Genomic DNA, 20,764 nt, shown 5'->3' with positions numbered 1-20,764 from the left:
CATAATATCGAGACAGCTATTTATAAGAGTAAAGGCAGACGGCGACGTGAAAGGGGTATGAAAATCTGGACTCCTCTCACACACTGGCGAGCTCTACAAAACTGATTTATTATCGATACTGTAATGTATTCATGCTACTGTTTTAATTGTTTTTTTCTTGATGCTGGGAATATATTTTATTTTGTAAATTCTCTATAATGTATATTTATTTATGTCAAACACAACGAAAAGTTCATGATGTTAATGAACAGAAAGTCTGCCTGTCCGGGGGGGGATAAATATGTAAAAATCAATAAAAACATATAAAAAAAAAGAAGATCAATTGTTAACATGTACCTGTGCGCAACTAATCGATAAGATCCCAGAGCTACAGACCATCGTGAGATCCATGGTGCAAGAGGTAAAGACGATGTCAGACAGAATTGTACAAATTAAATCAGCCCCAATTGAACATAACCATGGCACTGTTTTGGAAATAAAAGCTTCAACTCTGGGACCCCAGACGAAATTGGGAACGCACAGGCAAAAAAAGTTATAAGAAGAACCTCAACATCAAAATATAACCACAGTCTTAATAAAAATAAAAATCAACAATGTAATATAGCACCAACTAATAAGAGAGTTGAAGTAAGAGACAACCAACCCGCAAACAACAACACAAAATCAAACACGCCTTTGAAATCCCAGGATCTGAAAGAAGGAAACAAATCTATGGATCAAACTTCAGCACATGAAGTTATTGTTCAACAAACTACTTCGATCCATTCGTCAAATCCTGAAACAAATTCAGAAGGTTTAACTAAAAGGGCTAGAAAAAGACTGAGGAAAGCACACAATAAATCAAATTAAAAAAAAATCCTAAATCAACATCTTGCCAACAGAGCACACTGAGAAAGAAATGTATCCAATCTTTAGACCCCTGCAATCCGGCGGAGGCAAAACGACAGCTGGCATATGCAGTGTATCCAGTAAACTCCAACATGACCATCTTTCTGAAGTACTTCATGACAGTTTATGTTCTAAAATCACTGTAAGATCTAACTCACAAGGGAGGGGTCAAGACAACACTCACAAAGGAATTGAACAACCCTGTGGAGAGCAACATGCGGTCATAAGGAACTCTGCTGCCAATAATGTTGCCTTTCTGGAAAATAGCACAATTAACATCAAGTACACAGTACCCCCCGAACTAATCAAAGTGGATGATTCAGTGTTTGGCAAAGGGGTCAATCCTGGTTTTCAGCTGATATTGGAGAAAAATGACAATACAAAAAAGGAGAAATTAAAGACTGATGAATCATTAGATCCAGTAATGCAATTAGCATTTTACCCACAGTATACCACCAGAGGATCATACGATATCTTGAACCGAGGGAATATTTTGAAACTGTTGAACGCTATTCCTGAGATCAAAGATTTAACATCGGATGACTTAGATTCAGTCGAATTCAAGCAAGATCCTAACATTAATAAAGAGATAACTATTACAACATGGCACCAAGCAGACATAATTAGTATCATCTTAGAAAAAAAAATCCAATTTGAAAAATGTGGTATCAAAATATATAGAATCATTGAAAACCAATATTGTACGTTCAGATCTAATAGTCCTGTTCTAGAGGATCCTGTAACTAACTCAATTCTAAAAGGTCATTCGAGAATTCTGAAAGGAGCCACAGGGTTGTCGATTAAATTAGATCTGACATCCGGGATCAAGATTACGAGCTGTAAATCAGGCACTCGTGTATGTAAAGAGTTAAGGACAGATACAGCTCCTATTGACGACTGGACTTGCTCCCCAAAATACTATCAAAAGGGAGTAACAACATGCACGAATGAACCCCAAAGAATAAGTCTTAAAACCTTTCAATATTTGTTCATGGAACATAAATGGACACAATAAGCTTCTTTAAGGACTTTAATGTTTTAATGTTACAGGAAACATGGACGACCGAGGAGGAACCTCTAATTGGCTAATATGAGTATTTGAATGTTGCCTTGCATAACTCAGTTTTTGGTTGCGCTAGTGGAGTTCTATCCACTTACATTTCTTTAAGTCTGAACGTCAAACATTTTGAAATTAACTTTCAACTGGCTTGGCTTATATGTATTAAATTAGCATTTATTCACCCCACAATACTTTTAAATGTCTACTTAAGTCCCAGAAAATCGGAGAAATTATCTCAATTTACTATCTTATGGGAAATAGTTAAAGTGTTGTATTACGACCATCCAGACGCAACGATAATAATCTCAGGGGATTTCAATATTCATTTCCTTAACCAAAACTGCGTTAACAAACCAACAAAGGCATTAACACAGATCTGCGGAACTCAGTTAGACAAATTTAATCTCGTGTTATTAGAGGATGATGGCCAAATACCCACGTATAAAAAATCAGGTAACTTCTCCGTCATTGATTACTCCATTATATCATCCGAGTTGGTAAACATCCTTCATAAATACCAAGTAATACCCAGGATAGAAAGAGATCACAACCCACAATCTATTTCCTTGGCATTTCCACTTTATTATCTACCAGGAGTGAGATTATTGCAAGTCGCTCAAATAGCCTTCAGCCTTAAAAGGCTAGTATGGCATCCGAAAAATCAAAAGAAAATATTGGACTTTCTCGACCTTTTAATTAATAAAGCTCTGGTGGAAAAAAAAGAAGGGAAGTTGATGGTTGATATCTGGCCCAATCTGTGTGCTTCACTTTTAGATCGCTTTCCCCCGTAAACATCATCAAAAGGCTTCATTATGAGGACAAAAAAATCAGGATGGTATAATAACCGGTTGCTTCGCTTTAAAAGAGAGCTTAATAGAGCTACAAGGGTAGTTTTTAGAAAACCGAATGGAGCGCAAAAAACTTGGGATATCCTTAAATTAAATAATTTCAGAAAGCCATATAAATATGAGCTATGGAATGCCAAACAATCTTATTTCGAAGATTTATGGGCCAAATTACATTTTTCATGTAAAACTCGAAATCCAAAACTATTTTGGGGCATAATTAATAATCTAGAAAATGGCAGTAATAGGGGGAACAGTGTGAATATAGACTAATCCTGTTGGGCATCTTTTATCTATAATCTTTATGTTGCACCTTCAGCCTTACAACTCTACTCCAACATTCTCTGCCAGAAGACAAATACATCAAGTAGAGATGTAGCCAGAAAATACAGTTCTGACCAGGCTAATGATCATTCAGAGTCCTATATTGATGGCTTGTGGTCTAAGGTGCATGTCCCGCTCATTGCCCAAACGGAACCTCAGGAAACAGAGTTTTGGCATGTAGAGCAAGTCAAAAAAGCAATGAGCAGGATCAAATCGAATGGAGCGCCTGGCCCCAATGGGATTCCAAATTCAATTTTTAAAGCAAATCTTAAGTATTGACCTGAGGTTCTAGCGATTTTATTTAACAACGTCATTAAATCTAGATCAGCTTCTGACTCATGGCAAGGAAGCGTAATCCAGCCAATATATAAAAGTGGCCCTCAAGACAATCCTGCAAATTATCGACTCATTGCATTGACTCATGTGGAGGCAGAAATGTTTGCGAGTTGCCTCCTTGAAGATCTGGAAGACTGGGCCTCAAGAAACAAAATAATTCCAGCTTTCCAAACTGGTTTTAAAAGAGGAGAATCAACTAGAATAAACTTGATTTTACTGTCTTTGCTAGGCGATAGGGCAAAATATAGAAAGCAAAAGTTATATATTTGTTTTGTCGACCTTAAAGCCGCTTTCAATTATGTTCCTCGAAATTTGCTATGGGCTAAACTTTTGGATTGGGGTATCCCAAAACAATTGCTGGATTTGATGAAATTGTTATATTCCAATACATGGGTTCAGATCAAAACCGGAGATGGCAGAAGTACTACCCGCCGTCTTGATACTAAGAATGGTCTGAAAAAAGGCTGTGTACTTGCTCCATGTCTTTTTAATTTATTTATGGCCGATCTCCCTAGACACTTCAAAGAAGTTAATGCTCACTCGCCCTCACTTTTTGTTAATGAGATTAAGTATTTACAATATGCAGATGACACCATATTATTAAGTCGTTCTGTTATAGGACTAAGAAGATTAATTGATTCTTTTAATCATTATATTACCCTTAATGGTTTGAAAATAAATACCAAAAAGACAAAAATAATGATTATAGGTGGTAAAAAAAGCAGATAAGAAAGAATGGAACATTAATGGGTTACATATTGAAACTGTAAAATTTTATAAATATTTAGGAATAACATTTGATGATATGTCATTTAAACAACACTTTACTAATCTCAAAGCAAAGGCAACAGCATTGTCTTTTGCTTTTAGAAAGTTGAGGGATAAGTTATCAAGTCCAAACCACGAGCATCTACTGAAGGTCATGAAAGCAAAGTTGATTCCATCTTTGACTTATGGTTCAATGGTTTTTCGTGGTAAAGACGCGAAAATTCTTGATGACCCGCAAATAAAAGTTTTTAAATCAGTTTTTAGGATTCCGAAGCACATAGGACATGCTAATATTAGATTAGAATTTGGTCTGAAAAGGCAATCTCTGGTACGGCAATCTGCCTTTTTAAAAATGCTATACTCATATCGCTCAGAACAAGATACCCTTACCAACCAATGTTGGCAGGAGATAACAAAGTATGAGCATGGTTGCAACTGGAGATCCTTTTTAAACGAAAGTTTAAATAATTTTAATTGTCCAACATTTGAAGAAGAGTGAAGGAGCAAATCTGTTTATAAACCAACATTAAATAGATCAGCCAACCTATTATTGATTATCTTAGATAAAGATGAGCTTAGAATAAAATACCACTCTTGGTCAGTTACTAACTCATTCACTAAATTAGAACCTCAATTATATTTGTTGACCCGCCTAAAATCATTTTTACGGGAAAAATGTATATTACTGCGGTTTGGGAGATACCCCACTAAGGACGGAATACCCATATGGGAAAAAAATTGGTCCTCTAACCTTTGTAGGTTATGTGTATCCCGGATGAAACTTTAATACACATTGTGACTACATGCCCCCATGTGTTAGAAGAGCGGAAGACTATTTTAAGACCTATTTTTAACGAATTGGGGGTGAGAACATATCGACATGCCATTATTACTTGTCTTACTGGGTCAACGCTCCGCCTGATCTCCCAATTTGGAAAGTTCATCTTTATAGCCGAAAAAAAAACTATTAGCCAAAACCGACTCTAATTGTTAGTTCTGTAATATGTTGTTCATGCAAAATGGTGATGAAAATGAACAATTTTTTAAATTTACTTTGAATAAGCCATGCCCAAATTTTATATTATAACTGTTACAGGATTTACTAATTTTAAGACTGAAGATAAAGCGTTAAAAAAAAAAATTATGATAGGGTTTGGAAATTGCCTCCTAGCAACTTTGCACAAATGCATCTTATTTATTGTTGTCCTCTATTATTGCTGCTAAAAAAATCATTTTACATTTGTTCTCTGTTTACATACTGTGTTTTATCTGTGTTTGTAATGATTTTTATTAATCATCAAATAAAGCAATTACTTACTTACTTACATTGGACTTACTGGTCTCCTGTATAGCAAGCCTAAAGTTGCTGAGCCTGGGTCAGCTCGTGTGCTGGTGGTACCCCCAGCTCTTCAGAGCCTTCCTACTGGGTCTGGCTCATGACGTACCTTTGGCAGGACATTTGAGGCAAGACAAGACATTTGAAAGGCTTGTCACCCACTTTTACTTGCCCCAAATGCGTAAGAGTTCTGATATTCATTGTATGTCTTGCCAGACTTGCCAGGCAAGTGGTAAGAGTGGGAGGAAGTGTAAGGCTCCTCTCCAACCTTTCCTTGTGGTCAGCACCCCCTTTGAGAGGGTGGGTATTGACATTGTGGGGCCTCTGGATCCCACAACCGCCATGGCCAAGAGGTTTATCCTGGTCGTAGTGGACCATACCATCCAGTACCCGGAAGCCATTCCTCTCCAGACTATGACTGCCCCCTGGTGAGTCTTGCGTTGATGGGGTTTTTCTCCCATGTGGGGTTCCCCAGAAAGATGTTGTCCGACCGTGGTACCACCATTATATCTAAGTATATGAAGTCTCTGTGTCAGGAGTGCTGTGTTACCTACAAGTTCCCCACTCCTTACCACCCCCAAGGTAATGGGCTGGTTGAGAGATTCAATGGGACCCTGAAGGGCATGGTTATGGGTCTTGCTGAACCCATGAGGTTTAAGTGGGACGTCCTCTTACCATGGCTTTTGTTTGCATACAGGGAGGTATCGCAAAAGTCCTTAGGGCTTAGTCCCTTTGAACTCTTGTATGGGCACCCTGTGAGAGGACCCTTTAAGTCTGGTCAAAGGAGGCTGGTAGAAAGCTCCCAATAAATCTTCCCAGGATGTATACAGCTACATGCTGCCTTCAGGAACCAGACTAAGCGCTTTAGACAACTTGCTTAGGCGAATCTGGAGGCCAGCCAGGAGGAGATGAAATGTTGGTATGATCAGAATGTTATTTGATCGAGTTTCAGCCTAGACAGAAAGTGTGGGTCATGGTCCCAGTGGAGCCTTGTGCGCTCCAGGATAAGTGGGCCAGACCATTTTTGGATGGTGGAGTGCAAGAGTAAAGTCACCTACTTGGTGGACTTGCAGTCTCCAAGGAACTTTTTGTGGTCCTGCATGTGAACCGCCTTAAGCCCCACTTGGAGAGGTCCGAAATGGGCATGCTCCTAGCAACAGATGCTGGAATGGAGGAGAAGACTGAGCCTCTTTCTGACCTCCTGTCTGCGAAGGTACACGATGGGTCAGTGGATGGTGTAACCCTCTCTCCCGCCTTGACTCCTGAACAGCAGAGTGACTGCCGCCAACTGTTGGAACAGTTTGCTGCTCTGTTCTCCCTGACCCCTGGTGTCACTCAGTGGCATGTCCATGATGTGGTCACTGGGGACAGTCCTCCTGTGACGTGAAGCTAACATTTACAGAGTGACTGACCGGATCAAGGCTTGCATAAAGGAGGAGTTCTCCAAGATGGTAGCGCTTGGGGTGATTGAACCCTCAAACAGCCCTTGGGCCAGTCCAGTGGTCTTGGTCCCAAAGGCTGCAGCACCTGGTGCCACGTCAGAACTCTGGTTCTGTGTGGACTACCGAGGGCTGAATTCGGTCACCAGGACTGATGCGCACCCCATCCCAAGAGCTGATGAGCTCATCGGTCTGTTGGGAGCTGCCCGGTACCTCAGTACGCTTGTCTTAACGTCTGGGTACTGGCAGATTGCTTTAACTGATGGGGGAAAGGAGAGGTCTTCATTCTCAATGCCGGAGGGACACTACCAATTCTGGGTGATGCCCTTTGCGTTGAAGTATGCCCCTGCGACCTTTCTGAGGTTGGTCAACCAGGTGTTGGCTGGACTGGAGGATTTCAGTGCCGCCTACCTGGATGACATCGCAGTGTTCAGTGCCACTTTGGAGGAACATCTGCACCACCTCTGGGAAGTGTTGAAGACGCTGCAGAGGGCAGGCCGTATGATTAAGGCAAGCAAGTGCCAGATCGGGCAGGGTTCTGTGGTGTACTTGGGACACCAGTAGGGGAGTGGCCAGGTGGTGCCCGACAGCCCAAGATTGATACCAGTCTGGCTTGGGAACCCCCCAGCCCCCCTCCCTCCCCAAGAACCAGACAGAGGTGAGAGCCTTCTTAGGACTCACTGGGTATTACAGGAGATTTGTCAAGGGGTATGGCACGATTGTTGCCCCTTCACAGAGCTGACTTCCGGGAAGCAGCCCAGGAAGGTGAACTGAACTGACGCCTGCCAGAGAGCTTTTGATGTCCTGAAGTCTGCCATTTACACGCAGCCTTGCTTATAGTACCCAACTTCTCAAGGGAATTCATTGTGCAGACAGATGCTTCAGAGCATGGCGTGGGGGATGTGCTCTCACAGCTAAATGAGGAGGGCCTAGACCAACCTGTAGCCTTCATTAGTAGGATGTTACCACAGGAACAGAGGTTGAGTGCTATTGAGCGTGAGGCACTTGCTGTGGTCTGGCCACTTAAGAAGCTGAGTCCCTACTTGTTTGGGACTCACTTCCAGGTTCAGATCGACCACAGGCAGTAAGGCAGTATCAGAGGACAGTGTAAAAGCATTTGATGTACACACTCAGTCAGCAAATGAATCCACACACTCAAGAACTGAACTCTAGGGCAATTGTTTGGTATAAAAAAATATACTGTTGTTTTATTTCTAGAACCAAGCAAACCTGGTACAGGTAAGCATAAAATACTTCTCAGTAGTAAATTACTTGTATGAACACAGTTCAAAATTGTAGTGTAACTTGTACTGGTTTTGGTTAAAGTTTTAAGTAAGCAGTTTGCAACACATTGGAGGTATAGTACATTCAATTGATTAGGCTTTTTTAAGTAAAATGCATTTAATTAATTTTCAGATTACTTTTGCTAACACAGCACTAGATCCTAGATTCAGCCCTGGGACATTTCCTGAAAACAAGTAAATACGTTTTGATTAAAGGTACGAATTTTTAAAGAATATTATTGCATTTCAAAAGTTGACACTTGAAAACTTTTTCACATAGAATCACCAATGTTATCCTATGGGAGGAAATTCACTTAGCAGGTAAGTTATGTTGTCGATAATTTTTCTTACTCCGTGCTGCTGGATCCTAGATTCAGTACAGGGACATTTTCTGAAAACAGTTGAGAAAATGTGTTTTTGTTATTCGGCTGATTTGTAAGGAATATTTGCAGTTTTCAAAAGTCGGCACAGAAAAAGTGTCAATGTTATCCTATGAGGAAAAATGAGCTCTCGGTTTCGAGGTAAGTAATCGGTCTATTGAGTTAGGGTTCTGGGGTTAGACTCAGGGGTCTCCCAGGGTCAGTAATGCACTGTTGTTGCACCCTCAGCGGCACTAGGGCGGCGGGGTGCAGTGTTGAGGCCCAATGTTATCCTATGGAGGATTGGGGGCTCCGTTTGATTGCACCTGTCAAGCAGGCCACAAGGTTGTGGGATCCAAGCTCCTAGGGTTTAGCTCAGGGCAAGTTGGGAACCAGAGTAGCACAAAGGTGCACCCTCAGCGGCACTAGGCCGGCCGGGTGCAGGGTGCTGTTTTGGGGTCAGGTACCCTGTTGATTTCAATAGAGATTCTTCGGGACAACGAAACACTGCAGGCTCGGGGTGAGGATCTTCCAGGAGGGACCACCACTTCGAGGGGTAAGTTGAGATGTAGAGGGATGGTTAGGCACCGCTGGGTTGGACACACAAGGCTTGGGGCATCAGGTGCAGGGGTCCCTTTGGACGTCGGATTTTCTCACCCGCTCTGGTCGCGGTAGGGAGGGTCCTCTGGATTGAGGCTGCAGGCGTCATCTGGAGGCTTGAGGCAGGTCAGGGGTCGCCGGCGGGAACTCCTCGTGGTGTCTGTTCACTCAAACTCGGGCTGGGCTCGGCGGGTGCATAGTTGGTTGGATTTGCGGTTTCTGACTGGCACCAGTACCTGCAGTTCAAACACGTCCGGTGTTCACGGGAGAAACAGCTTGGAAAGTGAATGCAGGCAGGTCCTCCGGGGTTTTTGAGATTGATTGCTGCTGGACACACCGGGGTTTTGCAGGAGCAGGTTCGAGGGGAGATAGGCCTGTAGGGCTGGGGCCAAGTCAGTGGGTGTCGTCCTCTTGTTAGCTCTGCATGGCTTCTCGTCCTTCTTCTCCTTCTTCTTTTCTTGTTGTTGCTGGATCTGAGGAAGGAAGGTTCAGGGTGCCCCTAAAAACTAAATTTAGGGGCGTTACAGGTAGGTGAAGGTCAGGGACCAATGGGTCCCTTCCCTGGTGTGGGTACGCCGCCTATTCTGCCACTCTCCAGTCGGAGGGGGGCATGAGCCTGTCCCTGGTTGGCTGAGTCCCCCATCCTCACGATGGCGGGGACTCAAGGTTGTGCTTCTCCTCGCCTCCCCACCTTAGGGATGCAGTTGGCAGAGGTGGGCACACCTCTCTTCCTCACTTTTCCCCGCCGGGTCTCCCGCCCAAAGTGGGGGGTAAAACCAGTTGCTGAGTACAGCAAAGTGTCTGGATAGGCTCGCAAAGGCGGTATGCCTTTGAAGCTTCTACTTCGTGAACCCTGCCCATCCTGGGGGAGGAGGCTTGGCACCTCGTCCCAGGATGGGCATTGTTTCAGGCCCCCGAGAGCGGCAAGCTCTCAACCCAGGGGTCCAGAAACATGTATGGTGGTGGCAGCCTAGTCACTGGGAGTTGGTCGAGTTTCAGGGGGCATCTCTAGGATGCCCTCTGTCATGCATTTTACATTAAATCCCACACTGGCATCAGTGTGGGTTTAATGTGCTGAGAAGTGATGCAGCCATTATGGTGCTGTGGAGTTCGTGATGACAAGCTCCCAGCGCCGTATACTCTTAATGGCAGCACTGCACTTACAGTGCCCACAAATTGACCTGGGTACTGTAGGGATACAGGGCTCATGCCCCTGTACTCTCACCACTGGCTTAGGGCACCCAGCTAGAGGAGTGACTGATGGATGCCAGGGCAGTGGTTTGTGGGCATGGCACACAGGGATGTGTGCCATGTCGACTCTTCACTTTTTTCTGCACCGAGACACGCAGCCTGCAAAGGCAGTGTGTGTGTGTGTCAGGGTTTAGGGCCTCTAAGGGTTGCACAATAAGTGCTGCAGCCCTTAGGGGTCTTCTCTGGTCACAGTGTCCTGGGTACCTGTGGTGCCATTTACCAGGGGCTTACCTGTGGCCAGAGATGCCAATTGGGTTTAGGTTTCAATGCAGTTTTAGGGAAAGGCACAGACCCTGAGTACCTGATTGAGAAAGCAAAAGACACACAATTGATGTGCCCTCTTCAGCCAGGGATAGCTTGATTCCAGTGGCACAGTAAGCCCAGGTACCTGATTGGCAGGAGCCCAGGGCACATCAGTGAAAGCCCATCAGTAATTCAGCAAAAAGTGGGGGCATACCATACAAGAAAGAGGGCACTTTCTCACATTGAGGTGGCCCATTTCCCTACAGGGGATGGACTTTACGGTGGAACACCACCCTGGTACAGAACACGACATATCAGATAGTCTGTCAAGATTTTTCCGCCTCAGTGAAGAGAACTCCCAAGAAGGTAGTAGTTCTCCCCACATTTCAGCTGAAGGGGATACGTGTTAGACCTGGCATTGTTGGCTTGGGTTTCCCCTGTATTGTTTTCCTTGACCTGTGTTTTTGCTGTGTGTTGTACTCCGTTTTGCTAGTCTAGATGCTTTGGGCACTTTGCCACTGCTGTGCCGTGCGAAATTGCAAGTACTCTCTTTGTGAATTGTTTCTATGGATTGGTGTTTCCATGATAGGCTGATTTGATTTAATAGTCAGTCCCTAGTCCAGTGCACTCTGCGTGCCCATGGCCTGTAAATCAAATGCTGCGAGTGGGCTGCATCACTGATTGTGCCACCCACACAAGCAGCTTGTGAATGTAACTCAGGCCTGCCATTGCAGAGCCTGTGTGACGTCTGGTACTGCCATGTCGACTTGGCAAGGGCACCCACTTGCCAGGCCATACCCTTCCCTTACACTTTAGTCACCCCTAAGGTAGGCCCAAGGTACCCCTGTTGGCAGGTTGCAGTGTATGTGAAAGGTAGGACATGCCTTGGTGTGTGTGGCATGTCTTCACTGTGGAATACTGCCTATTTCGTTTTTCATTATTGCAAGGCTATCTCTTTACATAGGATAGAAAGGCGGAGTTTGCTTATAACTTCTTATAAACTTAACACAGCCTAGGAACATGGTAGGAAAAGTAAATTTAGTATGCCTGAACTCAGAATGTTAAAATGCATCTTTTAGTTTTTTACGTTCTGTGTTTGGAAAAACCACTTTTAGAAAGTAGGCATTTTCTTGCTTAGCTATCCACTGTGCCTGTGCTCGGTTTTTGTATTGCATATCTGGCTTTGGGTGACAGGGGCTGGGGAGGAGCAATGGCTGCAGAGAGTCTGATGAGTCAGACCTGTGCTGCATTTAAAGTAGGGGGAGATCTGATAGAGACTACTAGCCGCAGATTCCTTCACGTAGAATTATCCCCAGGCATGAGACTGGATCCGAAAACTTTTTGCCACAGCATCCCTGCGCGCTGGAGGCGGGGCAACATAACGGGACTCCGCTCAGGCGTCGTCCGCGTATGTGACATCAGCGAGGTCACATAAGCCCCACCCCGGCGTGCCTACGTCAGTTTTTTCATTTTCCTTGCTACGGGCCTGTTTTGGGCCCTTCTTTCTCCTCATTGTCTTTTCTTTTGGGGAACATTGTGCAAAGGCCTTCGGGCTTCAAGACTTGCACATCGTGTGGGCGTCTTATGTCGGCGACGGACCCTCACCTCATTTGTATGTGGTGCTTAGGGGAGGATCACGATTCAGAAAAGGGGGTGGTGATGGACAGAGTTTCTGAATAAAGCAGAATACTCTTACCCAGTCAACAGATCAGGGCTTGATCCATCACCGTTTTTTAGCTCACTGCACCATCCCAGCTCAGAACCTGGCTACATGCAAATTAGTCTGTCCCTGGCCCAGTGCATCATGGGAACAGGGCAGACCAAACTACCAAGCCAGGGGAGGATCACGGCACCACTGATTGTGAGGCGTGCCAACAGTTGAAGCCGAAGTCTCAACGGGAGCGCCGGATGAAACTACTCTTGTATCGTCTCTCCAGGTTGACTTCTTCCCCTCAATCAGCCACGACAGACTGCTTCAGATTCGGACGTGGTTGTCGTCCTCGCCCTTCTTCGATGTCGCGTGAGCGTCGCTCCCCGGTGGGTAAGTATCTCAGTTTGTCTCTGGGGGCTGTTGTCAGGCCTGCCGGGGGCGTGGGCTCTCTGCGGGTGATGCGGCCCCGCTTGTCGTCCTATCCACCGTTTCCCGGTGATGGGACGTCGAGAGTCCAGATGGAGACATAGGCGGCGGCTTTGCATGCCTCACTGTCGTCTCCTCCTTCTTCCCCTCCTGGGGCATCAGCGGATCCCTCGCCTTGCGCGGGGCCCTCCGCGGTGCCGCCGGCGGCTCCGGGGCCGACTGGCTTGGATCCAGGTTTGGAGGATGTGGTGATGTTCGGGTGCGGCCCCTGGGGGGTCCCTCCTTCAGATGCAAAAACAACAATGATGAACAGAATGCAGAACAATGTCATACATTCACCCCAGTACAGAGATCTGGGCCTAAATCCATCGTTTGTTTGCACTCCACACCACCCCAGTTCAGATATGGCCATGTGCAAATCAGCCTTACCTTGTGCCTCATGGGAACAGTCCAGCCCGAACTGCCAAGCCATGTCTTACCTGGTCCGGAATCAAGCATCCTAGGCAGGGCTTCGTCCTCCGCCTCTGCCATCTGCTCTTCCTCCTCCTCCTCCTCCTTCTCCTCCTCCTCCCCTCCCCCTCCTCCTTCTCCCCCTCCCCCTCCTTCTCCTTCTCCCCCTCCTTCTCCTTCTCCCCCTCCTCACTGACTGCTGAGTTGAGTTGGTTCTGGACCTTCTTGGTCCGGTTGCCCCAGCTGCAGTTTCTGTTTTCTGGCCATTGAGCCCTCCTTCTTGGGGCTTTGGCCTTGTTGGCCGCTGGACGGCCCTTTGTGTGTGTTTTGGCTGCACTTGTTACACAAACTTGGCCCTGAGATTAGGCCTTCTGTTTTTCTTTGGGCTGATTGTCAAGCCTTCCGCGGGGGTGTTTTTCCCTGTGCCTGTTTTGTTTTTTCCTCTGCTGCGGAAGTTCTTTCAAAGAGGGTTCGCATGTCTTGGGACTTACCCGACCCTATGTGGGGTAGTGGTAGCTATTTTATAGCTAAGCTCTGCTGGGTAGTGCTGGTCCCCTTCGGGTGCCTGTTCTCCATGGCGTTTTCTGTATGTTGCTATTGCTTCTTGGGGTGGTGTGCACGGCCCCTTGTGGTGGTGTGTCCGGCCATTCTCTACCCTTCCTGCTCTTGTTATGAGAGCTCTGACTCTTCTGTGTTCTTCTTGCTTTTGGCGGCTTGTGGCTTAGGTGCCGTTCTGGCTGGCCTGTGGCCTTCCCTCTGGGGGGGCTTGCCCTTCTTCCCTTTTTTCTTGGGCCCTCTAGGCCTTCTTGTTCCTCTGCCTAGCCTGGCATTGGATGGAAGTTCTGTTGCCTTGGGGGTGGAGTTGGGTGCTTTGGCCTCCGGCCTTGCCCTTGGTCCCTTGCTGTGAGTGTACGGGCCTCTCTAGTCTTCCTCCTTCATCCCTTTTGGGGTTGCTGGTGTTCGACTTGTGGGGGTCTTCTTGCCATGAAGGGTCGAGGTTACTTCCCTGGTCTTTGTGGGTATTGCTAGGTTACCTATTGTACGTGAAGGAATCTACTGCTAGTAGTCTCTATCAGATGTACGAGTTACTTACTTTCGGTAACGATGTATCTGGTAGAGACGTTTCTAGCCGCAGATTCCTTCATGGGCCGATTTTCCTCCCCGTTCTGCGAGGACCCCTGGGCTGGTCTTCGGTACTCGCCTCCTGGTGGGGTGCTCTGTCTCCTGTGAGTGCCTCCTTTTGCTCTGGACGGGGGCTCCGTCCTGTTGTTGTTCATTCCTCCCCTTTGGCTCTTTGGAAGATGGGGTTGCGGTGCTCTTGTGCTCCGCTGCGCTTGGTTGGGGTGGTTTGCCTTCAGTCTCTCTCTCCCTCCCTCCCTTCCTCTTGCTACTAGGGGTCTTGGCCCCTCTTCTAACCTTTGAATTGGGGTCCTCTGGTCGTGCCTTACCCTTGTTCCCTGGGGGGTGGTTGCCCTCTATGCTGGGGTGGCTTGGAGGTTGGTGGTTTCTACCTGTGGGACTGGCTCCCCTTTCTTATTTCAGGGTGAGGGTTGTAAGCCTGCTATGTATGTCATGACTTTCATGCAGGTTCCTTGTCTCCGGGGGTGGGGGGGCTGTCTATGTTCTGGCAGGGTGGCTGCTCAGTGCTCAGTCTTGCACTGTTCCTTATGGTGTCTTCCTCTTTTTTCTTTTTTATATACTCTTACGCACACTGTTCACATGTTCCCACAGTTTTTTGTCTGGTGGCTTTGCGTTGTGGTGTGGAAAAGTTCTCAGAAGAAAACTGACGTAGGCGCGCCAGGGTGGGGCTTATGTGACCCCGCTGACATCACGTATGAGGACAACGCCTGGGCGGTTCGCGTGATGTCACTCCACCTCTGGCGTGCAGGGATGCTGTGGTAAAAAGTTTCAGGATCCAGTCTCATGCCTGGGGATAATTCTATGTGAAGGAATCTGCGGCTAGAATCGTCTCTACTGAAGGTAAGTAACTAGTACGTTACCTTTCACCTGAATGGGCCTGGTCTGCCTTCCATAATGCTGTCTCCACCTCCTGCCAGGAAGCTACAACAGAGAAGACAGAACTGGTTTTGTCTGAGCACAGGGCTTCTCTGCAACCAGAGAATAACGGATTTTGTAGTATAAATATTGGGGCCCAGACATCAGAACTTTAGATCACTCTGGGAAATCAAGAGGTACCGTTGCCTAGGAGAAGAGCAGGAGAAGCTGAGGAGGAATACTGTCCCTGTGCTGTTTGCTGTCTGGGGTTGGCCTGCAGTGGCTACTTGCTGCCAAGGAAAGGAGAATGGACTTTGCTGTTTGCTGTGTCCCCTGCTTGAAGAAGATCTCCAAGGGCTTGAAACTGAGCCTGTCTCCTGTTCTGAAGTCTCAGGGACACATACTTCACCACCAGCTCCCCTGAACTTGCTTCAAGTTCTGACCTGCAAAGAGGTGCCTGCTGTTGTTCTGGACCTCTAGAGATGGTTTTCCAGCTGGAAAATCAACGCAACACCAAGAAGTGTGACGCATTCGTACCTGTTTCCGACGCATCGACGAAGAAACCGTCACAGCGCCTGCCGCGGCTCGAAAAATCTCTGCACGCTGCATCGAGTGCAGCGATCTCTGAAGTCCTAGATCACCTTACCGATTCAGATGCAAGCCCTGCTGTGCAGCTGCAAGAATCCACACATCGTCCTGGATCGTCGCATTGAGGCGCCAAGTCTATCGCATTGTTGGGGGACGCAGTCAGAAACCGACGCATCAGCTCTCCATGCAGTAAGAAACAGACGCATCACCTCCTCTCCGGTAAGGAACCGACGCATCACCTCCCCTGCGCAGCAGTAAGGAACCGACGCATCACCTTCCCAGAGTGTAAGGAACTGACGCATCACCTTCCCTGGGGCCATTTTTGCTTTGTGTGTGATGCATCCAAGGGCAGTAAGAAACCGACGCATCACCTCCTCTCCGCTAAGGAACCGACGCATCACTTCCCCTGGGCAGCAGTAAGGAACCGAAGCATCACCTTCCCTGAGTGTAAACAACCAACGCATCACCTTCCCGGCGTCCATTTTTGCTTTGTTCGTGACGCATCCAAGGCACTTTGTGTGAAAAGTGCATCTTCAATTTGCTTTGAACTGAACTATTTCTACCATTTGAAAGTCATATATGTTTACTGTATTGTGTATTTTTGTCATTTGGTCTTGTTTTGGTTTAGATAAAGACTAGCAGCCCGCCCCAGCGTTGCCTGGGGCAGAAAGGGGCTGGGGCAGTACACCCGCTCCCGCCCGACCCCCTCCCGCACAGACTCCCTCCCGCCCCGACTCACTCCCGCCGCCCTCCCGCCCTGACTCACTCCCGCCCCGACTCACTCGCGCCCCCCTCCCGCCCGACTCACTCGCGCTCCGACATTTTCCTTTACTGCTGCCTCCTTCTTGCCTCCCCCTGCATCACAGTCTCGCACTGAACTTTCCCTTTCCTGTGCCGCCGCTCCTCACTGCACAGCCGCTCGCCACTGCACCGCCGCTCCTCCTTCCTCGTCATCACGCACGTCGCGTTGCGGTCATCACGCACGTCGCGTCGCGGCCAGCGCTAGGTCCCGGCCGGCGCTACTTTCAGGGGACTACTTTGTTTACAAACTTAATTTTTTTTATTTACTTTTTTTTTTTAATTTATATAGCCTATGTCCATCTACACACCCTGACATTTTCATAGATGTATTGGGTGTGTAGATTGGCGCTGTGGTTCCCGAGTTTACCTGGCCAAAAGGTGCAAGTTCTCTCTTTATAATAGTAGTATAGATTACTTTTTTTTCTAAACTGGTGTGGTGTTCGTTTGAAGTGTCTTCACTATATCATTGTATGTGTTCACAAATGCTTTACACACTGCTTCTGAGATAAGCCTGTCTGCTTGTGCCAAGCTACCATGGGGTTAGCAGGGATTATTTTAGAAGTGTATTCCCCTTACCTTGACTAGAAGCAGGGGTCCCTATTTTGACAAATGTACCTACCTCTGCCAACTAGAGACCCCCATTTCTAACAGCCCCATTCTAGGAATCTGCTCTGGTTCTGACAATTTGCTCATACATCCGTGTCTGAGGGAGCCGCTGTGTTCCTGAAAATAAACTGACATCAGTGAGCATGGGTGACTCAACTATATATGGATCTGCTTGTCACTTCCTGAGTGGAACGTCATTGACACAGAGTCGCACAGTGCCAACTACTGGCACACCAGAGCACTGCTTTAAAAATTTCCAGTTCCAGTCTGGCCCGGGGAATATTCTGAAGGTGTGGATTGTTTTGTTATGTTAGATAGTATTTATAGAGCGCATCTGTCACTCCGAGGAGCATCATGGTGCTATGGATTCTGGAGTAGGATAGGGTATCCACCAGAAAGAGTGTTAGCAGAGAAACATTATTTGTTCTTTGGGCATAAAAGGGCCAATAAAGACTTAATCCTGCAAGGCAGTGTGAGGACCTCATGGTAAGGCAATGTGTTTGCTAGCTATAAAACATTGAAGATTAAAGACAATGGATGCTTCTTCACAGAGGGATTTAATGTTCAGTTTATATATCGGGGTTGCTGGTAACATGAAGGGGTTCGAAAGGCTTGACAAGTTAACAAATGCTCAGAATCAATATACTTTTAATTGAAATCCGTAGAAAGACCAAATCTTTCTCACTGCAGGTCCCTTCTTCATTGGTTGGATCCACAGTACAGGTCTCCGAAGAACAGAGAAGATTGGTAGAAGAACACCAGATGGCAATTATCAAGAAAACAGTGAGTGCAAACAATACTTTGTATCAGTTAGTTGTGGTGGTTCGTAGTTAGAAATAGGTGGTTGAGTGCAGCTCTTAATTGTGTGGCTGCAGTTATCTTTTGATGGTATTTAGAAACTGATGATGCTGTGTTGTTTCAGGTCGCCCTTACATGGGCAGTCCACACAACAGAAGAACAGGTGGAATGCTTAGAAGGCCTGGAGAAGATAGTTAACAAAACGGTGAGTGCCATTGAGTCAATATACCCTTTTTCTTTGTGTAATAGTCACTGGGGAAAGACTAATAAAGTGATTCTACTATATAATTCTCCAGCACTGGATTGTTCATAAAGTCACCTTCTTGAATCATTCCTCCCTGTCAGGGTGGGAGTCTCACAGTAACCTTGCAATAGCAGTGGGTGCATAACTGCCTGGAAGGCCTGAAACTAGTGTCACTTTAGTAACTCAGTCACCTCATTACCATGGACCTGAAGTACATCCAATGTCAAGCCTTGCTTGTCATCTCTTCCTGAGGCCATCTCATCTCAGATTTCTACTGCAAGTCATATGAAGAGTGAGTTCCCAGAGCCTTGACCTGTCCTCAAACAAATAAGTTGTTCTTTTTCTTCAAAAAACTTTCTTTAAGCCTTTCCACGTGATGTGTCAGAGCGTCTTCAAATGCTACATCTTGATTTGATGGATAAATAAAATTTACTAACATGCAATTTTCAAAAAGGGGTGCCCTTAAAGTCTGTGGCCAAAAACAGTTAAAACCGATGATCTTTACAAAATGTGCATTTATTACTTCCATCCGGATCATAAAGCAAGGGACTTTAAAATATGTTGCAAATGTTCTGCCAACAATCTCATTGACTGTTAGGGAAAGTTACGGGGGTGGCTTCCAAAAGCTACGGCTGTTGAAACCTCTTATTCCGTGGATGAGTCTGTCTAAAACACTTTTATTTTTGCAATGAAAGAAAATGCACACATAGATCACCTGAAGGTTTAAAGCTCCAGGAAAGACTTACTAAATGGATGGATTAGCCTCCACGTCATATGAAACACTGCAATATAGCCATGAAGGGCCCTTATAATCACAAAGCCGTCCTCTCCTTCAACTGAGTGTGAAGTAAAGAAAAAAAAGCCTTGATTAACCATGCCACCTCTGACTTCTCATCCTTAATTTTTCAGAGCACTACTCCCTCCCAAACAAAATATCATCCCATTCCCACTGCTAAGCAGCAATGGAATGAATCTGAGGAGGAATTAAATCTAGATGCTCCTTATTTTGCAGCATATAGTCCAGGCCAAGTTACAGTTAAATGCAAGACAGGGAAGAAGAAAAACGTTCTTCAAACAGTATTATCAGGGACACCGCCATTTTATCATCCAAACTATCCAAGATTCAGGGGACAGAGATGACTAGAAGAAAAGCTGCATTATCAATGGCGTTATGAGGTAAACTATGTAGAGTATTATGATCATTCAGGGGCCGGTAAACCTACTCCAAGATCTCCCTACACCTGATGCTGACTGTTGTACTTGTTTCATGAGGGGACCATCCTCCCAACCTGCAAACCAACCATCATCGAATCCTCAGAAAATTACTCCTCCACTGAAATAGCACAACCACTGGTGAGTCCCAGCAACCAGCAGAGGAAATGCCATCAGAATTAAGAATACCTTGGACTGACACAAGTCATTATGTCATCAAACCCGCTACCGAAAGACTTCTGACGATATCATAAAAAAATACAGAAGAATGCAAAGTAGGTCAACTCCAAAAAGTCTCCTGAGTGATTGGGGTGATCTCACCTCCTCCGATTGACTCAATACCAGACAATATTGTGAGATTTCATGTTCTAATTTAGAGAAAAAGATTTAAACTGCCTGAAGTAACTAATTTCTTCTTATGAGTTTAGAGGACTGACCGGAAAATCTGTCAGTTATAGTGATTTTTTTATTTATTTTTGTATACGGTCTTTGCCCCAAAAAGTTTAACATGCGTGTACAAATCAGCAGCAGTAGCTGACATCACTCCTAGACTGGATTAAAAAGTATAGCACACCAGACAACACCCCAGCATGCTTCATTGATCATTCTAATCTGTATCCATGCTTATGAAGGCAGCCCAGAGAAGGTAAGACAACCCAAGTATGACAGGTATAGCTTCACCAACCAGGGAAGGAAGGACGGGAAATGAAGGCCTTTGGAAAGAGGGTTTCTTCAATAGCAGCTTCATCATTAAGGACAGCTAAAGCAAAGGCATACACAATCAACAAAGGGGCCAGCTGAAGTGTTGGGTATTGAACAACTACCAGAAGACAGAAGCGAGAAACTCCAGAAATTGTTCATGAAGGAGAGAATAGTCCCACATCATCATCTCTGCAATGAATATGGCCAATCTTTAATTCCACCTCCTTGCAAAAGTGGCAGTTTTATGTAGACGTGGTTGTTTCATCAACATCTTTTCATTCAGAGGTGCAGAATTGCGTATTAAATGGGCTATTTGATGGCAAAAGCATATTCTTATGCCCTATAAAGTATAAAAATGGACATGGGTAAATCCCAAGGGACCCGACATCATTAATGATCTCACCTTTTTCATGGACAGAGGGAAAGAAAGCAGACTTTATCAGGGAGGATTCCAAGGTTACTTGTATCTGCCATATCAGTCTCTGTAGTAGTGCTAACAGCAACAGGTTTACAAAGCACCACTAGCAGCATCTTTCCTCTGATAGAGACTTCAAGCTGC

At 45.7% G+C, this 20,764-nt stretch overlaps 1 protein-coding gene across 6 annotated transcripts in view; it reads left to right on the top strand.

Moving 5' to 3' along the window:
- The window catches only part of LOC147750884 (uncharacterized), a 1,319,653-nt gene that overhangs the window by 1,006,198 nt on the left and 292,691 nt on the right, over positions 1–20,764 (top strand). For all 6 annotated transcript variants that reach the window (XM_086918405.1, XM_086918419.1, XM_086918411.1 and 3 more), the window contains 2 exons: positions 17,940–18,032; positions 18,172–18,252. In XM_086918405.1, coding sequence (XP_086774531.1) covers positions 17,940–18,032; positions 18,172–18,252 — 174 coding nt within the window. The remainder of the gene's footprint in view (positions 1–17,939; positions 18,033–18,171; positions 18,253–20,764) is intronic.

The sequence above is a fragment of the Lissotriton vulgaris genome, chromosome 1_1 (genome assembly GCF_964263255.1).
Source record: "Lissotriton vulgaris chromosome 1_1, aLisVul1.2, whole genome shotgun sequence".
Lineage (NCBI taxonomy): Eukaryota > Metazoa > Chordata > Amphibia > Caudata > Salamandridae > Lissotriton > Lissotriton vulgaris.
Note: the sequence above shows the minus strand (reverse complement) of the source record. Positions and strands in the feature narration are given on the sequence as shown.